The sequence below is a fragment of the Danio aesculapii genome, chromosome 11 (genome assembly GCF_903798145.1).
Source record: "Danio aesculapii chromosome 11, fDanAes4.1, whole genome shotgun sequence".
NCBI lineage: Eukaryota > Metazoa > Chordata > Actinopteri > Cypriniformes > Danionidae > Danio > Danio aesculapii.
In genome coordinates, this window is record NC_079445.1 from 6,048,496 (window position 1) to 6,072,135 (window position 23,640).

At 36.2% G+C, this 23,640-nt stretch overlaps 1 protein-coding gene across 1 annotated transcript in view; it reads left to right on the plus strand.

Moving 5' to 3' along the window:
* Window positions 1-23,640, plus strand: part of abca7 (ATP-binding cassette, sub-family A (ABC1), member 7) — a 62,003-nt gene that overhangs the window by 8,019 nt on the left and 30,344 nt on the right. The window contains exons 7-24 of the mRNA XM_056467879.1: window positions 2,327-2,521; window positions 4,510-4,602; window positions 6,649-6,886; window positions 7,034-7,173; window positions 7,244-7,558; window positions 8,426-8,631; window positions 8,742-8,918; window positions 10,774-10,996; window positions 13,696-13,917; window positions 14,073-14,277; window positions 17,070-17,183; window positions 17,344-17,515; window positions 17,633-17,764; window positions 19,319-19,458; window positions 20,201-20,338; window positions 20,420-20,640; window positions 21,717-21,774; window positions 22,443-22,645. Coding sequence (XP_056323854.1) covers window positions 2,327-2,521; window positions 4,510-4,602; window positions 6,649-6,886; window positions 7,034-7,173; window positions 7,244-7,558; window positions 8,426-8,631; window positions 8,742-8,918; window positions 10,774-10,996; window positions 13,696-13,917; window positions 14,073-14,277; window positions 17,070-17,183; window positions 17,344-17,515; window positions 17,633-17,764; window positions 19,319-19,458; window positions 20,201-20,338; window positions 20,420-20,640; window positions 21,717-21,774; window positions 22,443-22,645 — 3,192 coding nt within the window. The remainder of the gene's footprint in view (window positions 1-2,326; window positions 2,522-4,509; window positions 4,603-6,648; window positions 6,887-7,033; window positions 7,174-7,243; window positions 7,559-8,425; window positions 8,632-8,741; window positions 8,919-10,773; window positions 10,997-13,695; window positions 13,918-14,072; window positions 14,278-17,069; window positions 17,184-17,343; window positions 17,516-17,632; window positions 17,765-19,318; window positions 19,459-20,200; window positions 20,339-20,419; window positions 20,641-21,716; window positions 21,775-22,442; window positions 22,646-23,640) is intronic.

Genomic DNA, 23,640 nt, shown 5'->3' on the forward strand with positions numbered 1-23,640 from the left:
GATCAAATATTTGAGTATTTATGGCGATGTTTTGAGTTATTTTTTTTAGCTGTTTTAATATCTGATTTACACAACCATCAGCTCAGATTTGCCTACATAAATACTCTACTAATCTGTCAATTAGAGCTAACTATTAGTACTTAAGCTCAAAATTCTAGAAAAGTTACCAAAATCCAACGTCGAACCAACATCTAAAATCAACATCATATTGATGTCAAATACTGATGTTTATTCGTCGGGTATGGCAGAAAAGTTACATCCCAAATCTTTTCAATAAGCCATATGATTTCATGTATGTCTATTAGATTAATATTTGGGGTTTGGGTTCACCATTTGGGGTGGTGATTCACCCAAAAATGAAAATTCTATCATCATTTACTCACGCTCCTCTTGTTCCAAACCTGTTGAGTTTATTTCTTACGTTGAACACAAATGAAGATATGTTGAAGAGTCCTGGAAACCAGTAGCCAGTGGAGGAAAAAGAGTAATGAAAAATCATACTCAAGTAAAAGTACCATTACTTGCCTAAAATGTAGTGCAATTAGAGCAAAAGTATCTGTTGTAAATATTAAAAAGTTGACTTTTTAAAAGTACTCAAGAGTAGTGAGTATTGCACTGTTAAAAGCTGATGCATTTACATGTATTTGTATATGTGTGTGTAAACATAACATTTTGTAGTGCATTAATTATTACACAATGTCATAAGACGTTAATATTAAGTTAGATTTATGTTGTGATGTCAGGTGACCAAAATTCAACGTCTAGCCAGCGTCTAAGGACAGTGTTATTTTGATGTCGAATAATGACATCAAATGACGTTGATATTTGGTCGATTTTTGGTTGTTAGAAAGTAACCAAAATCCAACGTCAAACCAACATCTAAAATCAACATCATATTGATGTCAAATACTGATGTTTATTCGTCAGGTATAGCAACTAAAATCTAACGTCTGATAGAACGTTAAGCTCTAACATCATTAGACATTGATATTTGGTTGATTTTAGGTTGGACGTTGCACATTGACGTCAACACGATTTTCATTCCCAAACAAAATGCAACGTCCCCACGACGTTAGGGTACAACGTCAATCTGACATCATGTTGACATCTTGTGCCTGCTGGGTGTTTAAGGCCATATTAGTCATCATAAAGTAAACATCTGTCATCTTCTCATCAGTTACATGCATCTAAACAGTCTCCTGGTCAATGTGTGTAAAGATTTTGGACATCTTCTTGGACACGTTTAATGCTTTCAAACAGTTTGCTGCAATTATAAATCGCCCATGTCTTGAGGTAGTTCATTAAGATGTGATTAACCTTCTGTGTGTGATTTGATTGGACAGGAATTACAGGACTGATTTTTCTAATCCCCATAGACAGGAAATAATAAAGCAGTGACTGCAGGTTGAAGGAAAGTAGTGGAGTAAAAGTACCGATACTGCAGTACAAATGTACTCAAGGGAAAGTAAAAGTACACATTTATAAAACTACTCAATAAATTACAATTCCTGAGAAAAACTACTCGAGTACAGTAGTTTGAGTATTTGTAATAAGTTACTTTACACGACTGCCAATAGCCATTGACTTCCGTAGTATTTGTTTTTCCAATTATGTATCTCAATGGTTACCAGTTTCCAACATTTTTTTATAATATCTTTTTTGGGGGTCCAACAGAAAAAAAAGAAACTCTTAAATGATTGGAACAACCTTTGCTGAGTAAATTTGGGTGGGTGGGGGGGGATTATCTCTTTAAGGTCAGCTTCAAATTAATATTCACCCTATAGCAGGGATCACCAAACTTGTTCCTGGAGGTCCGGTGTCCTGCAGATTTTAGCTCCAACCCTAATCAAACACACCTGAACAAGCTAATCAAGGTCTTACTAGGTATACTTGAAACACCCAGGCAGGTGTGTTGAGGAAAGTTGGAGCTAAACCCTGCAGGGCACTGGACCTCCAGGAACGAGACTGGTGACCCCTGCCCTATAGAATCTGTTTTATAAAATGATGCTAGGGTTAGGGTTGGTACAATTGGAAGTGGGGCAGGGCTTTGCAAAGGGTAAATTTTTCAATAATTAAGTTTGCTTAAACCTTACTCCCACTAGCTTGCGTTCATTTTCCATTTTTGAGCACAACCCTCTCATCTCAAAATCCAATCTAAAAACCAATTAACAAAACCAAGTCCTTACCATGCAATCTTCCGATTTAATGATTCATTATACTCCCAATATGGAAGAATAGATCTGTCACTACTTGTATTACATCACAACTGTGAACACGCTGATGATTCTAGCATAGTAAGTTCTAAAGTTCTTCTTTTGTCCTCAAGGTTACCTTAGCAGGAGAAGGAGTGCGTCTATCTGACATTGTCTGTAATGCTTCACTCTTGAGCCGATACCTCATCGTTGAGGAAGGAGATTCTTTTCCTGAACTGCAGGGGGCGCTGTGTGTTGTGCCCTCAGATATTATGCAGAAAGCAGAGCAAATCTTCCTCTCTCAGCTGGACTTCAGCAAGATTGTTACGGTTAGTGAGTTTACACTCCAATGTGCTGTATTTATTTTGCTTAGTTCTGTAAGAGACTTTAAAGGGCACCTATAATGCAAAATCAACATTTGGAAGCTGTGTGTAGGTAGAGTGTGGCCACTGTCCTACTGGAGTGCTATAAAGACAACAAGTCTCTTTTTTTAAATTCCCTGGCGTTAAAATAGGAACCAGATCTCAGTGATTTTGAGGCCAACTGCAATGTGACGTAAGAGTGCCATGGTTTCCGCTACATTCATGCTTCCATGGCAGGGCGCCACACCAAAATTCATCCTGACACGGCTACATTGCTGCTTCTCATTCAAAACATATAGTTGTTTTTTTAAATAGCGGGTTATAATTGCACCAAAACGTATTAAAAGGTCAGTGAATTATAACAGCGTGAACTTTTCTGTAATCGTAGTACTGCTGTGCGTTATTTGTTTAACCCTTTAAGGTGACGTGCTGACTGACTGACAGGTGCGTGATGCGTGAGGCCAGCAAACACGACGTAGCTTTTAGTAATGAAGAACACCGTTTCCATAATTATACTTTATTTATAGATAAAGGTTTATGGCTCTGCATACAATGACTGTTTCTTGCTGGAGTTTTTAACCGTTTCATCTTACTTCTGGACGCAGTAATGCCGCTCTGTAGGCCTATTGGAGACATTCACAAATATTTCTAGCAAATCTAATAAATGTTGGAGACATACTCGTTACATACTCGCACTAAATCGCACTTCAGCAGCATTTATTTGAGAGCTCACAAGAAAATCTGCACTTGAACAGCATGTATTTGAGGGCGCACAATAAGTTTTGTGCACGAATAAAGGAAATCGGCGCTCGAGCTCAGAGATTCACATGCTTGTATTACATGAATGCGATCTCGACTTTTAATACTTCGCTCACGACATTTGTCAATAAAATAACTCCTCATGTAGTTGGTAGATCTGTGTAAAAGGCCCAACAGAGTCTGCCGCCTCAGTTGGAAAAAATCCTAGAGGAAACACTGAGTGCGGTTTTCCCATCCACCAAATTGATTGACAAGCGCGTATTAACATGTTTGCATAGTAACACCTATGCACATGTCCATAGAACATTTTTTGCAAAGAAACTGGGATTAAATGATCTGTTCTAATTCTATGTGTTCATTTGCATCTCAAGAATGAGTTTTACTAGTTTAAAACATTTTTAAAACAGTGCATGTTTGTAATAAAGTAAAGACATTAAAATCGATACGTAATTCTTAACCGCTGGAATCACCACAGCCGCAGTGTCCGTAAACGCGCTTGTGTGTGTGTACTGCAAACTTTGTAACGGCATGTGTGTTTGACTCATCGTTTCAGAAAGGCTTAAATAAACTCCACCAAAATACATCAAATAAACTTACTTAGTAATTTTGACTTATAAACTGTATCTCTGCTTTATCCGTGTCTGTCACTGACTGCTGTTTATCTGACGCAACGTATGAGAAACAGACACGCATGTGGGAAAGGTGGGTGGGGAGAAGCAGCTTATTTGATTTTAAAGGCACAGGCTACAAAAACAGTTACATTGTACTCAGACACCAAAATGGGCATGTTCCGCAGTGTATAATAAATAATCTGAAGGTTAATTTAAAACTTTACAGACATTCCAAAGGCTTATCTTAAATCTTGTAAAAGGGGTATAATAGGAGCCCTTTAAATCATCTGAATCAGTTCATTCTCCAAATTATTCACTATTTCACGGTGCTTTAGAGTGCAGAAATATCTTCTAATGATTTTCCTCTTAAATTCTCTATGTGTTCGAGTTAGTTACTCTGTGTGCCTCACCTATTGTACTTTATATGCAAGATAATTATATGGGTGATATGACAACAGTCTCTGATACAATTTAGAAATAATCACCTTGTCAGTAGTCCCTATTCTTTATCGTCATTATTAGCATGTCTATTTAATTTATTTAACTGTTTTAATTCTCCAAATGTGTTTTTATTACTAATTTCAGAGAGACAGACTGCAGGCAAACGCGGCTGATTTCCGGATCATCAGTCGGGCTGTGTCCTCTGCTTCTCAGGAACTAGCATCAATTATGGATGATGTAAGCAGTTTATAGATCTTTTAAAGTGTTAGCTGACCCAAATATGAAAGTTCTGTCAATAATTACTCACCCTTATGTCATTCCAAACTTCCGATACCTTTGTTTATCTTTAGAACCCTAAATATATTTCTATATTTTGGATGAAATCCGAGAACTCCCTTAGACGCCAATGGTGCCCACTTTCTCAAAGTCCAGAAAAGTTTCGAAAAACATCCTCAGAACAGTTAATGTGGTTTCCGTGCTTCAATTAGAGATTTTGCAAGCTACTATAATACTTTTGTCTACACATAAAACAAAACAACAACAGTTTTTTTTCATCAGTGTCAGTATAGAGCATGTGTTCTACAGCTTTGTGTACTGAGGTGTACCTCAGGTGCTCGTGTGTGACTTTAAAAGGGTTGTGTTTGGCGAATGCGAAGTATATGTCAGCAGTATGACAGAACGCGACACTCATAAAGAAACTATTGAATGATGTCCTTGATGTTGTTTTATGTGTGCACATAAGTATTCTCATAGCTTGATAATATTCCGATTTACATTTACATTTACATTTAGTCATTTAGCAGACGCTTTTATCCAAAGCGACTTACAAATGAATTAATGCAAATGATTTAGCCATTGAGGCTTGCATTATCTTGTCGTCAGTTGTAATTGCAGCAATTAATAACTTGACTTCTTGTTGACCATTGTGTAAAGTGGCAGAAGGTCGATTTTTCCGCTAAATCATCTGTTGAACTGCACTCCAATCATCACAAATACTACAGAAGACCTATTGGAACTCGCATGGACCCAAGATTCTCACAGAAATCAGTTTGGTGAAGTTTGGTGAAGGAAAAATCATGGTACATTTATACATTCAGTATTGGGGCGTGCGAGAGATCTGCAGAGTGAATGGCAACATCAACAGCCTGAGGTATCAAGACATTTGTGCTGCCCATTACATTACAAACCACAGGAGAGGGCAAATTCTTCAGCAGGATAGCGCTTCTTCTCATACTTCAGCCTCCGTAGCATAGCACCTGAAAGCAAAGAAGGTCAAGGTGCTCCAGGATTGGCCAGCCCAGTCACCAAACATGAACATTATTGAGTATGGGGTAAGATGGAGGAGGAGGCATTGAAGAAGAATCCAAAGTATCTTGATGAACTCTGGGAGTCCTGCAAGAACACTTTCTTTGCCATTCCAGATGACTTTATTAAGAAGTGATTTGAGTCATTGCAGAGATGTATGGATGCAGTCCTCCAAGCTCATGATGGAGTCAGACACTATATTAACTCTTTTTCCACTGCAGCATGACTTTATATTCTATACTGGACATTATTTCTGTTAAGTGACAAGACTTTTGTCTCCACAAAGTCAGACCTTACTGTCTTAATTAAATAATTAAAAATCAAGGCATGATCATATTTTATTCTGGTAAAATAAGTGTAATCTAGAGGCCTTTGCCTTTCATATAAGCCACTTCTGATACCAAATGATCAACTAGAAGTCAAGTTATTATTTATTGTTCCTAAAACTTGAATAGGCGACAAGACTTTTGTCAGGTAGTGTATGGTCTGTTTTGAGAATGTTTTTTGGTGACTTAGTCTGTGGATCATTGCTGTCTATGGAGAATATCTTTATTTGTGTTACAAAGACTATCAAAGGTGTGAGACGTTTGGAAAAAAATGAGGGTGAGTAATTAATAACAGTTTTTAATGTTGGGGTTAACTAACCTTTTAATACCCAAATGTCCCTATAACTGTACCTCTGAAACAATTATAATGAAAATGAATTGGTATTATTGAGTATTTGTCCTGTTGTACCAAAGCTAAATTTCAGTGTCGGCAGGAAGATGCAAACTCCACACAGGAAGGCCTCCTGGTCCAGCGACCAGTGCAACCCACTGAGCCACAATGCATATAAAATTTCTTAATTTAATAAAAATTATTTAATTATTATTTGGCTTTCAATGAGGAGTATACATGATACATTAAAAATACGATGATGAAAGCATAGTAAAATTTTCACATCACACTAATCAATCTGATTCTTCTTTTCTTCCTTAGATCTCTTCTCTGTCCAGTTTCTCAGAGCTGAACTCAGAGATGAGGTTGCTAACACCTGAAAACCGCTCAGTACTGCCACGCGAGAGCTTTCGTGCCTTCTCCAGAATCATGTGTGGACACCCAGAGGCAGGAGGAGAGAGAATCCCTTCATTCAACTGGTATGAAGATCAGGACATCAAATCCTTTCTGGGCAGAAACGCATCAGAGGAGACAAGTCTTGGAAATGACAACAGCACCAGTAAGAAATCAGAACGCACAAATAAAGTTGCTTCATTAAAAGGTCAAAGCAGATTCCTGTTTACTATATAGTAACAGCATCAGTAGAAACTGTCGCTATGCACCTTTATTTTTATCTTAACAAGGCCTTATTTGTTTTGGCTTTCAGCTTCATTCTGTGAAAACTTGATCCAAAATCTGGAGTCGAACCCTCTGTCACGGATTGTATGGCGTGGCATCAAACCACTGTTCATTGGAAAGCTGCTGTACACACCAGACACGCCAATCACTCGTACAATCATGTCAGAGGTACTGCCCCATTCTGCTCATCCTCTTTGTAAAAATGTGATGTCCTCTGACCCTCTTCCTGTTCCTCTAGGTAAACAAAACGTTTCAGGACTTTGAGATTTTGAAGGATGTTCAGGAGGCTTGGCAGGAGGTTGGACCCAGTATCCAAACATTCATGGAGAGCAGTGTTGAAATTCGGCTTCTGCAGGATCTTTTGAAAAGGCCTGAGGTGGCTGTAATCGTGAACATGCGTCTGGAAAACACCTCTTGGACGGCCTCTCGTATCGCCCGGTTCCTCTCAACGCAGGACCCAGATACACCCCGTAAGGATGGAGCTCAGCTAACCTGGTTCGAGCTGTACCAGGATTTAAACAACACCTTCACCACTCTCTCAGAGCTTACAAAGGTACTTAAACCATTCAACCTGTATACAGAGGCATGGTGTTTCTCAACCACGCTCCTGGAGGACCACCAGCTCTGCACATTTCCCATGTCTCTTTATTCAAACACAGCTGATTCAGATCATCAGCTCATTAGCAGACTGAAAGACCAGTAATGGGTGTGACAGACAAAGGAGACATCCAAAACATGCAGTGTCTGTGGTCCTCCAGGAACGTGGTTGAGAAACACTGGTGTAGCATATACTTTATTTTTACATACACATGTGCATACTTGTCCTACACACTTAAAGTGATAGCTCACCCAAAAATTCTAAATTACTGACTATTTTCTCAAGTGATTTCAAGTTTATTTTTCTGTTGAACACTAAAGATGTTTTGAAGAATGTTGAAAATGGTAACCTTTGACATGAATACTATGGAACTCAATGGTTACCGATTTCCAACATTTTTCAAAGTATCTTCTTTTGTATTTCAACAGAAGAAAGCAACTCAACAGATTTGAAACAAGTCCCTTTAACACATACTTTTAAAGGGGTGGTCCAGAGTGTATTGTTAAGGCTTGGTTGTGTTTATAAGATGCAAAGCAATGTGTGCTCATGTTCACTTTATTTATTATTCCTAAAACTTGAATAGGCAACAAGACTTTTGTCAGGTAGTGTATAATGAAGAACAAATCTTATTGACCAAAATAAAAGATTTCTTGACCTTAGATGATTTATAAATTGATGTAATATGATTTAAAGCCAAGCAGTGTCAACCAACCTAAACTCTGGCCCTGTCTGAATTGTTATTGTCATATAGTTATCGATAACTTGTATTTGAAACAATCCATTTGTATTGATCATTGTCTGTATATATCTTCATTATTCCAGTGCTTCTCTTTGAATAAATTGGAGGGTCTGGCCACAGAGGGTGAGATGGTAGAACGAGCTCTGGAGTTGCTGGAAGATCGTCAGTTCTGGGCTGGAATCGTCTTTCTCCTCCCGAACACTTCATCATCCGTGCTGCCTCCACATGTCAAGTACAAGATCCGCATGGACATAGATGATGTCACCCGCACAAACAAGATCAAAGACAAGTATATTGAAATGTCACACACATGCTTAAACTTACAGAGAATTTTCATTATGTAGGGCTTTCATGGTCATTTATTTATTAAAGCTGATGTTATGTTTTATTATGTGACAGATTTTGGGATCCAGGCCCGGCTGCTGAACCATTCAGTGACATGCGCTATGTTTGGGGTGGTTTTGTTTATGTACAGGATTTAGTTGAGAGAGCTGTGACACGTTTGCTCACTGGTAAAGAGACCCAAACGGGCATATATGTGCAGCAGATGCCTTACCCCTGTTTTGTTGATGATGTGTGAGTTTCACTCTTCTGTTTGACACCATATTACTTCACAATGTACATCGATGACTTTACACCGATTTCAACTTTTTTAAAGTCTATTTGGTAACACTTTACTTGAAGGGGGTGTTCATGAGACTGTCATGAAACCTTTAGAATCATGACATAACACACAGCGGGGAAAATAAGTATTGAACATGACATGTTTTTTCCTGGCAATAATATTTCTAAAGGAGCTGTTGACATGGAATTGAACCAGATTTTTGGTAAAAACCCAAACAATATAAACATAAAAAAAAAATTAGTTAGTGTAATAACAACAACAAAAAATGACACAAGAAGAAAGTACTGAACTACTGAAACCTTTTTAATACTTTATAATAAAATTCTTGTATGGTGATGGCAGCTTTAAGACGCCTCTCATATGGTGAATAAAGTCACATGCAATGCTCAGGTTTGAGTTTTTACACAGACTTCAACAGAGTGTCAAAATCTGATGGTTCTGTGGGTCTCGTCTATCAAATCTGATCTTTAATTCATATTTTATATCGGATTCAAGTCAGGTGATTGGCTGGGCCATTCTACAGCTTGATTTTCTTTCTCTGGAAGCATTTGAGAGTTTCTTTGGCTGTTTTGGATCATTGTCTTGCTTTCCACCCTGGTTTCATCTTCATCATCCTGATAATGTCGATGTTGGACTGAAGCAGCTGATATTCATTTACACTGAAGAAGGGCAGAGGCTTGCTGAAGAAATACTGAGAGATTTCAGCTGCTGTCTGGGCTTTCACTGCCTGTGTACACCTTCCTTTCTTTATGTGTTTAATACTTTTTCTCTGCATCATTTTATTTTATTACACATTACTTAAATTGTAAACTCCTTAGATTTGTTTTCTTTGCATATATGGATTTATTTAGTTGTAACCAACATCCGGGGAAATTTTTAAGTCAACGGCACCCTTAAAAATATGTTTTCCGAGAAAAATGGTGACATGTTCAATACTTTTTTCCCCGCTGTATGTCACTAAAATGAGATTTTATGCATGCTTGTGACAACTGTTATTAAGTGTCATTTGCTCAGTTATGTCATTTTAAATGCAAAGATAACAGAGCTATAACATTTTGACATAAACAGATTCATCCCAACTGGTCTTTATCTTTGTCATGACGACTTGATATTACCATGACAACAAAACTTGTCATAAATCTGTCATAAACATGATTGTCCAGGGGCCATTATAAGATTTTAAGATTTACCTAGATGTACACACACTAATGTTTTTCTTTCATGACAATTATGTTTATGACAGATTTATGACAAGGTATATTGACAAAAAACAGGTTGTGATATACTTATGTCAAACTTTATGTCAAGTTTCCATAAAAAACTTATGATATAGTCATAGGCTGTGTTCTCTCTCTATATTGAACAAAAACTGCAATAATAAAAACAATTGTTCCCAAAAGATTTCCATAACAAACAATGTCATCTTTGCATTTAATATGTCATAACTGAGCATAAAACACTTAATGACAGCTGTTATAAGACGGTATAAAATCTCATTCATATTCCTGAAATATGTCATGTCATTATAATAAAGATTTCATGACAGTCTTATTAACCCCTTAAAGTAAAGTGTTTTTTGTGTGTTTTGCATTTTTATGACTTATAAACAAGTTATTTTATAATTAGTATTGATAATTGTTATTTTGTTTTAAAAAAAATTGTATTTTTATGATATAAAAGGTAAAATTGCATGGATGTAGAATGTAATACGGCAACCAAAAAAATGATATTAAATAATATTAGTGTACATTATTAGTTTTTTCTTTACCACAAGCAAAAACCCTTTTTTCGTTCTTGTTTTGATAGGTTTATACGTGTGCTGAATCGTTCTCTGCCTCTGTTTATGACACTGGCGTGGATCTATTCTGTGGCCATGATCATCAAGGGTGTTGTCTATGAGAAAGAGGCTCGTCTTAAGGAGACCATGCGCATCATGGGTCTGAGCTCAGGGATGCTGTGGTTCAGCTGGTTCATCAGCAGTTACCTGCCCTTCCTGTTCAGTGCAGCACTCCTTATCGCTGCTCTTAAGGTGAGCTGTGTAAAAACAAAGTTACAGCTCTCCAGAGACCAACGTGATTTTTGATGACACCACTTTAAATTTGTATTATTTTTTAATTTTGTACAGCGCTCAGCATATATGAGTACACCCCATTTTAAAAATGAATATTTTTATCCATTTCTCAGTGAATATGGGTATTATATATTGATGCATTGAACAAAACAGATTTATTAAACAGGTATATTTATTAAAATAATATTTTAGTCACAGAACATCTCTAGAAATGGAAAGATAATACATTTAAACTCTAGCAAAATTGATTATATTTTTTGTTTATCTTGATTTTTGCTATTTTTTTTTATTTATATTTAAAATTTTTCCCTAACACACATTTGGTCAACAGATTTTTGAACCATTGTTGTAAGTTATTTTGTTAGATTAGCTCCAGATTTGACTTCAGTCGTGACTAAACTAATGCATATGCACAAATATAGTATTGTAAAGCTTCCAATAGAAAATATTAATTTAAATGAGAGATTTGTGGGGAGTTTACTCAAATATGCTGAAAACTATAGACTCTGGAAATAAGGTTACTATTACACCTACAGTATACATTTAAGACATCATGAAATTGCACAATTCTCAGTGCCACAGCAGAATGGTTAACTCTAAATTCAAAGTAAAAAAGAAACAAGTAAACACAAGTAAAACAAACAAATAGTGCTGAAAATCATTGAAAAAAACCCAATAGAATAAAAATATACAAACAAAACAAAAACTGAGCTTTGACCATGTCTTCACTGAGAACTTAACTTGATTTGTTTCTTATTAAAGCAACAGAAGTCCTTCAGTCAAGAGCTGTGTGCTTTTGCAGAAGTCGTGACTGTTTAATTTTGTGATTAACTAATGACCGATATTAGTACTTATAGATGGCATGTTGTTTCCTTTTTTTATTTACTTACTTTCCCCCTCTGTATATTAATTTATTGATTTTTTGTTATTCTTCAAATGTTTATTTATTTACTTATTTATTAATTAGTTAAAATATTCATTCATTCATTTTCCTTCGGCTTAGTCTCTTTATTCATCAGGGGTCACCACAGCGGAATAAACAGCTAACTTATCCATCCTTTATTTTACACACCGGATGTCCTTTCAGCTGCAACTCAGTACCGGGAAACATCCATATACACTCATTCACACACATACACTAGAGCCAATTTAGTTTGTTCAATTCACCTATAGCACATGTCTTTGGACAGTGAGGAAAACCGGAGCACAAAGAGGAAACCCACGCCAACACAGGGAGAACATGCAAACTCCACACAGAAGTGCCAACTGACCCTGCCGGGGCTCGAACCAGCAACCTTCTTGCTGCGAGGCGGCAGTGCTAACGACTAAGCCACTGCGTCGCCTATTTAAAATATTAGTTTACATATTTATTAAGTAGTTAATTTATTTGTTATTATTGTTTATGGTCAGTTTTGTAGTCTATTTGGACTATACCATTGTCATAGCGTCTTTAAAAGTTGCTTCTAATTGATAGAATTTTTGAAAGCGTATTTAGCCTCTTAGATTTTTGCTTAGATTTTGGTAAAATGCTTGAAACTTCTTTAAAATGTAATTGTATTGCTTTTATAACAATTGATCTTACTAAATATGTAATAACAAATTAACTATTTAAATAAAATAAACATATGTTGGTTGTTTTGTTATTTATATGCACTCGTTGATTAAGCAGTGGGCGGAGACAAAAAGGAAAGAAGATTACTGCTTCATGAGTGATCATGCATGAAATTAAAATAAATATAAAAATTCAAAATCAAACAAAAAGGGCTCACAGGTAGCTTAATTAATGAGTAGGTGCTCTTTCATCAGATTAAACAGCAAAAGTAAGTCCCAGGCACTCGAAAAATGTGGAATTTTTTTTAAAAGCCTTTATTGACAGGGCTATTCCTTAAAACTGCGCCTGCGTGTTTCGGGAAGCACTTGCCTTCATCAGGGTTACCTTTTGCTGTTTATTAAAAAAAATATAACTTTAAGATGGAAGATGACATCTTTAAGATGTAGGTAAATGACATTTAAAAGTGTAAAAATGACAGTAATTCAGTAATTCGGATTTGGGGCAAACATCAAACATATTTATTTATTTATTTATTTATATTTATTTAGTCCCTTTATTAATCAGGGGTCGCCACAGTGGAATGAACCGCTAACTTATCCAGCATATTTTTTACACAGCGGATGCCCTTCCAGCTGCAACCCAACATTGGGAAACACCCATACACTCTTGCATTCACACACATACACTACGGCCAATTTAGCTTATTCAATTCATCTATAGCACGTCTTTTTGGACTGTGAGGGAAACCAGAGCACCTGGAGAAAACCCAGGCAAACACGGGGAGAACATGCAAACTCCACACAGAAATGCCAACTGACCTAGCTGGGGACCCAGTGACCTTTTTGCTGTGAGGCGATCGTGCTACCTACTGCACCACCCTAACCACCAATCAAACATATACTAATACTAAAGAGCAATATAACAAATTGCATCTGATGTAATATGATAGAGTAGGTATGCAAATATGTAATTTGTCACACTTGTAAAGTTCTGGAACAATTTGCATCTGGAAAGCGCTTGGAAAAGGTCTACAGGTTTTCTTAAATGTTTCCTAAATCTGTCAAAAGATTTATATAGCTTTCTGTCTCTCTGCTGTCTCTTGCAGTGGGGAGATATTTTACCTTACAGTGACCCGGCTGTTGTGTTCTTCTTCCTGGCTGCGTTTGCCACAGCCACCATCATGCTTTGCTTCCTCATCAGCACGTTCTTCTCACGTGCTAACCTGGCAGCAGCGTGCGGAGGACTCATTTACTTCACACTTTACCTGCCGTATGTGCTGTGTGTAGCCTGGAGGGAATATCTGACCAGCACACACAGGATCTTAGCGGTGAGATGACACTTCCTCACACCAGATCATAAACAAGAGCAGCTAACATAATCAAATTTGAGATCTGAAGAGTGTTAGAAACTGATAACACGGAATCCCTATCTGAATAAATCCTGCAATACCGATGTCTAAATGAATGGCTTGTTTACCTTTAGAGCTTCCTGTCTCCTGTGGCCTTTGGTTTTGGCTGTGAGTATTTCTCTCAGTATGAAGAGCAGGGTGTGGGGATCCAGTGGTTTAACTTGAAATCCAGCCCCATGGAGGGAGACACCTACAGCTTCAACACCTCCATCATCATGCTGTATGCAGATGCTCTAATCTATGCACTGGCCACTTGGTACATTGAAGCTGTCTTTCCAGGTAAAGGATCTCCTGCTAAATCTGACATGTATTATTCCGGTTGTGTTTTATTTTGATGTCTTAAAGTGGATCTTGGGAATTCATCAATTGCTCTGAGCAAAAGATTTGGGTTGGTAGGATTATGTTTGTGTTTTGGAAAGAAGTAATGCTCATCAAGGCTGGATTAATTTACAGAAATAGAGTAAAATAGTAATATTGTTTGTTTTTTACATTTAATTATACACATAAATGTAATTCCTGTTATAACTAAGCAGAATTTTTTTCTGTAGTGTTTAATATTGTAATTCTTTGGAAAGCATTGTAATTTGCAAGAATATATTAGAAAAAAGCATTATGTACAAATCAATTAGTGCAAGAAAAAATAAATAAATTACTGGGTTTCACCCAAAGGTATATACATGTGTATACAAGGTATATACAACTTATTAAAATAAGGTAAATATCTATGTTTTTGCTCAGGTTTTGTTTATATGCTCAGTTAAAATGCAGCATCAAAGTATGATCAGAATCAGAAATCAGAAAGAGCTTTATTGCCAGGTATGTTCACACATACGAGGAATTTGTTTTCGTGACAAAGCTTCTACAGTGCAACAGTATTACAGAGACAGGACAAAAAACAGATAATAAATATATTTAAAAAAAAATAGAAGTAAGTAGTGAGTGCAAATATACAGATTGACAAGTGTATGTACGTGTTTATTACTATATACAACGTTATATGTGCAGCTGTTATGTGCAAATTGGCATGTAAAGTGTGTTGTTAAATAAGTGTATATGTGTATAAAAGTGTATAGCAGTAGTGATGTTGGCTCCACAATTATTATCATCAAGTGTTCATGAGATGGATTGCCTGAGGGAAGAAACTGTTTCTGTTTCGGGCTGTTCTGGTGCGCAGTGCTCTGTAGCGTCGACCAGAAGGTAAAAGTTCAAAGAGGCAGTGTGCTGGGTGTGAGGGGTCCAGAGTGATTTTGGCAGCCCTTCTGCTCGCTCTTGATAAGTACAGTTCTTGGGGAGTAGGAAGCGTTGTACCAATGATTCGCTCAGCAGTCCGAACTATTCGATGTAGTCTTTGGAGGTCGTATTTAGTAGCTGAGCTAAACCAGACAGTTATTGATGTGCAGATGACTCAATGATGGAGGTGTAGAACTGTTTCAGCAGCTCTTTTGGGAGGTTAAACTGATGTTTACCTGAACAGATTTTCTTCACCTTATAAAACTCACAGTAGAGGTTTGCATTCCCACTACAGCCACAGGACCTGAACAGATTTCTAGCGGTGTGGGAATAAATATCCAAATAAAGCACATGAGCGGTTGGTAACTGGCGTAATTTTGGACGGGAGCGGGCGGTCTAACAATTTTGCTCCCAACTCCCGAGCGAGGGAGCACGCGTATGTATGTATGTGAATGTGAGAGCGGGATGCAGTGTTTAGCTTGTTTGTTGCTGTCTATGTGTGTGTGCGAATGAGAGAGAGAGAGCCTTGTTGTGTGTGTGTGTGTGTGTGTGTGTGTGTATGTATGTGTACGTGTGTGTATGACAGATCGTGATGCTGTCTATGAGTATATCACTTGCATGATACTTATTTGTCTGTGTGTGTGTGTGTGTGTGTGTGTGTGTGTGTGTGTGTGTGGATTTGGACCAGTGGCGTAGTGGTGTGTGAAAAAGGGCCCCGCACTGAGTGTAATTTCCGCAACCGTCAAAACGCCCCCCCCCCCCCCCCCCCCCCCCCCAACATTTTTGTGATAGAGCTGTTGACATGAAATTGACCCAAATGCATTTCTCAGGTGTGATTTGTTTTTTTCCCTCCGGACTTCAACAAGCTTAAAGAATTTGGACCGTTCTGTTGGTCCTGTCTAGGAACTCTGATCTTTAGTTCTAGTGCAGGGATGGGCAAACTCGATCGTGGAGGGCCGGTGTCCCTGCATAGTTTTGCACCAACCCTAATCAAACACACCTGCTTGTAGCTTTCTAGTGATCTTGAAGACACTAATTAGGGTGTTCAGGTGTGTTTGATTAGTGTTGGAGCAAAACTCTGCATGGACACCGGCCCTCGAGGATCGAGTTTGCCCATGCCTGTTCTAGTGGATACAGGTCAGGTGGTTGGCTAGGCCAGGGGTGGGCAAACTCAGTCCTGGAGGGCCGGTGTCCTGCACAGTTTAGCTCCAACTCTAATCAAACACACCTGCTTATGGATTTCTAGCGATCTTAAAGACACTGATTAGCTTGTTCAGGTGTGTTTGATTAGTGTTGGAGCTAAACTGTGCAGGACACCGGCCCTCCAGGACTGAGCTTGCCCACCCCTGGGCTAGGCCATTCCACCAGCTTTATTTTATTTTCTGGAAGCTGTTGAGAGCTTCCTTGGCTTTGTTTGGGGTCATTGTCTTGCTGAAATGTCCACCCTGGTTTCATTTTCATCTGGTCATGTAGGTGTTGGGACTAAAGCAGTGAATATTAATTTACACCGATGAGGGTCTACCCTGATGAATATCTACTCAGAAATTTCAGCTGCTGTCTGAGCTTTCACTGCCTTTTTTACACCTGTTTTCTTCATGTGTTTAATACTTTCACCCAGCATCATTTCATTTTATTATTTTATTCTTTGTATGTATGGATTACCTTTGTTGTTACTGACATCTGGTGAAGATTTCAAGTCAGCAGAACCTTTAGAAATATGTTTGATGAGAAAAATGGTGATGTGTTAAATACTTTTTTACACGCTGTATATGTTCATGCCTGTTGCAATGGTTGAATTCGCCTGTGTGTAAAAAAAACTGTGCAATAATATTGTTTTCCAGGGCAGTATGGTATTCCCAGACCTTGGTATTTTATCTTCCAGCTGAATTACTGGGGTGGGGTTCCCTTAGAGTTGGGGTTACCCATTCCTCAAGCACCTAGAGAGGAACAAGATGGTAAGGGCATCAAACTACTGAAATCACCCTGTGTTTGTTATACAGAAGCTTTAAGCGTGTTTTTTTGCTCAGAATATTTGAATTAATACTGTTGGGTGATTAGATTTGTGGATCATGTTCTTGATTTAATATTTACAATAATTCCAATGCCTAATTGCAGCCCGGATTGAAGCTGAACCAACAAATCTCATTCTTGGAGTTTCTATAAGAAACTTAGTGAAGATTTACAAAAAGGGGGCCAAGCTTGCTGTTAATCATCTTAACATAAAGTTCTACGAGGGCCAAATAACATCTTTTCTGGGTCACAATGGAGCTGGCAAGACAACCACAATGTAAGAACTAAAAAAATCAATCATAGCAAATATCTATTATTTAATTAGTTTTTGTCAAGCTCTAACTACTTGACTAACTACTGCAACTCATTCAATACTTCATGATTTGACTCGCAGGTCCATTCTAACAGGACTGTTTCCTCCCACTGCTGGAACCATATACGTGAAGGGAATGGACATTCGCTCAGATATGGACATCATCCGCAGGACTCTGGGTGTTTGTCCCCAGCACAATGTCCTCTTTGACATGTAGGGCACCAGTGGAATAAAAGCAATAAAAGTGGTATCATGATAATTTTATATGTAATTTGGGAATTTGGCTTAGAGATCCACTGATGTTGGCATTGTTATATCTTATACCTTTACAGATTATTCCAACTGACCTATATTATTGTCTTATTTTTGCATTTGAACTCTTACAATTTAATAAAAGCATAATATAATATAATATAATATAATATAATATAATATAATATAATATAATGTAATATAGTATAATATAATATAATATAATATAATATAATATAATATAATATAATATAATATAATATAATATAATATAATATAATGTAATGTAATGTAATGTAATATAATATAATGTAATATAGTATAATATAATATAATATAATATAATGTAATATAATATAATATAATATAATATAATATAATGTAATTTAGTATAATATAATATAATATAATATAATATAATATAATATAGTATAGTATAATATAATATAATATAATGTAATATAATATAATGCAATATAGTATAATATAATATAATATAATATAATATAATATAATATAATATAATATAATATAATATAATATAATATAATATAATATAATATAATATAATATAATATAATGTAATATAATATAATATAATATAATGTAATATAGTATAATATAATATAATATAATATAATATAATATAATGTAATATAATATAATATAATATAATATAATGTAATATAGTATAATATAATATAATATAATATAATATAATATAATATAATATAATGTAATATAGTATAATATAATATAATATAATATAATATAATGTAATATAATATAATATAATATAATATAATGTAATATAGTATAATATAATATAATATAATGTAATATAATATAATGTAATATAGTATAATATAATATAATGTAATATAATATAATGTAATATAGTATAATATAATATAATATAATATAATATAATATAATATAATATAATATAATATAATATAATATAATATAATATAATATAATATAATATAATATAATATAGGCTGCACGATGGCACAGTGAGTAGCACGTTTGTCTCACAGCATAAAGATTGCTGGTTCGAGCCTCGGCTGGGTCAGTTGGCGTTTCTGTGTGGAGTTTGCATGTTCTCCCTCTGTTGCTGTGGGTTTCCTCTGGGTGCCCCGGTTTACCCCACAGTCCAAAGACATGCGGTACAGGTGAATTGGGTAGGCTAAATTGGCCATAGTGTATGAGTGTGAATGAGTGTGTATGGATGTTTCCCAGTGATGGGTTGCCGCTGGAAGGGCATCCGCTGCGTAAAACATATGCTGGATAAGTTGGCGGTTCATTCCGCTGTGGCGACCCCAGATTAATAAAGGCACTAAGCCAAAAAGAAAATGAATGAATGAATAATTAATATAAAAAGCATTATTTACATGGTACCACTGCAGTTTTTTTTATTGTAATAGTACAATTTGTATTACCATATCAAGCTCATACTTTCTACACTCAGTCCTTTGTTTAACATGATTGGTGTTCTCTTGTATGCTGCTTAAGTCTTACAGTGGAGGAGCATGTGTGGTTTTATGGTCGAATGAAGGGCATGAGCTTGGAGGAGGTGAACAAAGAGATGAATTCCCTTCTGGAGGATGTGGGCTTGCAGCACAAACGATTTGAGCAGACCAAAAACCTTTCAGGTATTATGACAAATGTGACCCTGGAGCACAAAAGCAGTCTTATGTTGCATGGATATATTTTGGCAATTACCAAAAATACATTGTATTGACCTTATTCTTCAATGCGGAAGTGCGCTCGTTTTTGCAATTGTTTTAGAACTTCCGATTCAGCTGCCAATGACAAGTATTTGCATGACAATACACACAACATAGAATAATATAATAAGAAAATATCAGTTTGCAACATCAAGCAGCAAAACGAGCTGTTTTTAATGGCTAAAAATAAATGGAAGTGAATGAGACCGGAAGTCTCGTGCCAAAATGATTCAAATGGCTGCGCCCACGCATACGCGGAGAATAAGGTGAATAGGTCAAAATGATAGATTTTTCTTTTATGCCAAAAATCATTAGGATGTTAAGTAAAGATCATGTTCCATGAAGATATTTTGTACATTTACTACTGAAATTTATCAAAACTTAACTTTTGATAAATAATATGCATTGCTAAGAGGTTCATTTGGACAAATTTAAAGGCGAATTTCTCTATATTTAGGCTTTTAGATATTAGCCAATAGTTGCACAGTCAATAGTTGTATCTAAGCTTTCAGATGATGTAAATCTCAGTTTAAAAAAACTTGACTTAAGGTTTTGTTGTCTAGTCAGAAATATATTTCAGATAATTTCAATGGTTTAAAATCTCTTTGGTCTTTTCTCAACTGTAACCTCCAGCATTTAATTGGATGTATTTTGACTTTCTTGGCAGGTGGCATGCAGAGGAAACTGTCGGTAGCAATTGCTTTCATAGGTGGGTCAAAGGTTGTGGTTTTGGATGAGCCCACAGCTGGTGTGGATCCTTACTCACGCCGTGGGATTTGGGACCTTTTGCTTAAATACCGTGAAGGTCATTTAAAGTTTTACCTCATGAAAAATGTCTTAAATCTACCGGTTTCTATTGTCAGACTTACACCCTTTTGGATTTTAGGCCGCACCATCATTCTGTCCACACATTACATGGACGAGGCTGATCTCCTCGGTGATCGCATTGCAATCATTTCCCAGGGAAAACTGTGCTGCTGTGGAACGCCGCTGTTTCTCAAAGCACGTCTTGGTACAGGATACTACCTAACGCTGGTGAAGAGAGAGATGCATAGGACACCCAGCAACACCAGCAGTGGCAAAATCCCTTCAGCTGCAAGTCCCAAGGTGAGATGAGGCATATAAAGCTCACATGCCAAGAGGTTCTAGTCTCCATTTCCCCGTTGAGTACCTTGACTTTTGTCCATCGGTTATACCAGGACCTATAACAAGGCTTTAAACTATGCCCTCACAACATGCGATATGAGATTATTCCAGCGACAAGCAATTTGTCTGCACCAGGTACAACACAACAGAAAGATTTAAATATCTGAGTCAATAGAAAACACAGAATAGTGCACTGCCAATGACATAAACAGGTTTATAATCTAATTAATTAATATTACACTTCACTAAATTAACATTATTAAAAGTTCAAGCTGAGTGACTGATGTTGTTGGTTTGCACAGTTCTAATGTTCATGTTATAAGACATTCTAAAGTGTCTTTAATTTTAATATAAAAGATGGCTTATATCATATTATGCAGCATTGTGACGTGTAGTTAGGACACGACATTAGACACAATTTTCTTGTAATTTACTATTTGACTATAATTGTTTTATGGCAAGTAGGTAAATAATTGAAAATTTTAATAGTGTTTTTTTAGCAGTTTTAATGTAAAGATATTTCTATGCCTGATAATTATTTGTTATACTTCTAGGTATAAAACTAATATATAAAAATATTTTTAAGCAAAATATAAGTTTTATTAAATTCTACACTTTTAAATCTTCATTTTGAGGGGAAAGCTATACATTTTGTAAAACATGCAGGGTAACGTTGAGTGAACGTTCCCAAAATGCTTGTTAAAATCTGTACAGAGATTATGTCTGAAGCTTTTACTGTGACATAAGGCGTTTTGATGCTGAAAACAATGTAGAAATTAATGTGTTTTACAATCTTTTCTTCACTCTGTATACATGCTTAACAGTTGCAGTCCTTGCTGCCTTTTTAGCACACTAAATTGCAATTGAAGAATTTTAAATTTTGTTGGGTAACCCCAAATATTAATTTTACATTCACTATAATTACTTATCATCAGTTTACTATCTCCTCTTTAGTTTCCTTACAAACTACCATTGGACCACAAACCTTTTATATAACACACAGTGCTCTCCAGCATCACCAGGTGTCTGTGTTTCAGGACAGTGATTCCTCTGTGAGTGACGACACTGGCCTGGGCAGTGAAGAGAATGGATTTGGTTAGTATAGCTGGGATTGTTTGCATCACATGTCTTAAGTTTCTTGCAGTTTCTATTGTAGTGTCTAGTGTTTCCATACTGTTATATACAGTTGAAGTCAAAATTATTATTCTTGTTTTTTTAATTTTTTTTATATTTCCCAAATGATGTTTAGCAGAGCAAGGAATTTTTCACAGTATTTCCTATAATATTTTTTCTTCTGGAGAAAGTCTTATTTGTTTTATTTCGGCTAGAATAAAAGCAGTTTTTAATTTTTTAAAAACCATTTTAAGGTCAATATTATTAGCCCCTTTATGCTATATTTTTATCAATAGTCTCCAGAACAAACCATCATTATACAATAACTTGCCTAAGTACCCTAATTTGCGAAGTTAACCTAAATAGTTAAGCCTTTAAATGGCATGTCAAGCTTTATATTTATCTTGATAAATATCTAATATTTACTGTCATCATGGCAAAGATAAAATAAATCAGTTATTAGAAATGAGTTATGAAAACTATTATGATTAGAAATGTGTTGAAAAAAATCTCTTCGTTAAACAAACATTGGGGAAAAAACATACAGGGAGGCTAATGATTCTTGAGGGCTAATAATTCTAACTTCAACTGTATATGTATACTGTTTGTATTAGTCCTAAGTGTTATCTAAAGGCTCTTTCCTGTCTTAGATGTTGCAGCTTTAATGGCTCTTGCACAGCAGTATGTACCTGATGCTCAGCTGGTGGAGGACATCGGCAGGGAGGCCGTCATCAACCTGCCCAATGCTGCGTCAGAGGACGGCACTCTTGCTCTGTTCTTGAATGAACTGGACAAACGGCAGGGCGAGTTTGGAGTGGTCAGCTACGGGTTGTCAGACACCACGTTAGAGGAGGTGAGACACTTAAAGTCGAAATTATTAGCACTCATGTAAAATGTTTGTTCTTTTTAAAATATTTTCCAAGAGATGCTTAACAGACCAGCACAAATTTTCACAGTAATTCCTATAATGTTGATTCTTCTGGGAAAAGTCTTATTTTTTTTAGGTTTGGCTGGAGTAAAACCAGTTTTATATATATTTTAAAACAATTTTAAGGACAATATTATTAGCTCCCCTAAGAAATATAGTTTTTTTCTATAGAACAAGCCACTGTTATCCAACTACTTGCCTAATTATCCTAACTTGCCTGGTTATAAAAAGTTTTTAAATTACACTTTAGACTGAAAACTAATATCTTGCAAACTAACTAGTAAAATATAATGCACATCATCATGGCAAACACAACAGAAGTTAGTCATTAAAAAATGTTCATGCCCTGTTCCATTAACTCTAACCTCCAGCTGATCCAATATAAGGTAGTCCATAGACTACACTATTCCCGCACTAAATTGCACTCTATATACCCCTCTGTATCGTCTCTATGTATTAAATGCAAGACCAATGAAGGTACACTGGCTCACATATTTTGGTTCTGCCCAAAAATATCTACATTTTGGACGGAGGTGTTCTCTTTTTACGCTGAAGTACTAAGGATTAATTTTCCTCCTGACCCACTTATTGCAATATTAGGCTGGGCTCCTTCCTTTGAAAACTGTAGCTTGGATCAAATCCAGACAGTTCAATATGGAATGACTATGGCAAAAAAGGTAATATTATTGATGTGGAACAAAGAGTGTACACCTAAATTTGAAACATGGCTCACAGAGTTTTGTAATGTACTACACATGGAAAAGATTAGATATGAGATTGCAGGTAAACCAAAGAAATTTTCAAAAATTTGGAAGCCCTTTTTTGAATGTCTACAGACTGACCAATGAAAAGTGGTGTGGAAGATTTCATGAAACATAGCAATGTGTACGAAATACTAATTTTCAATAATCAGGTATGTA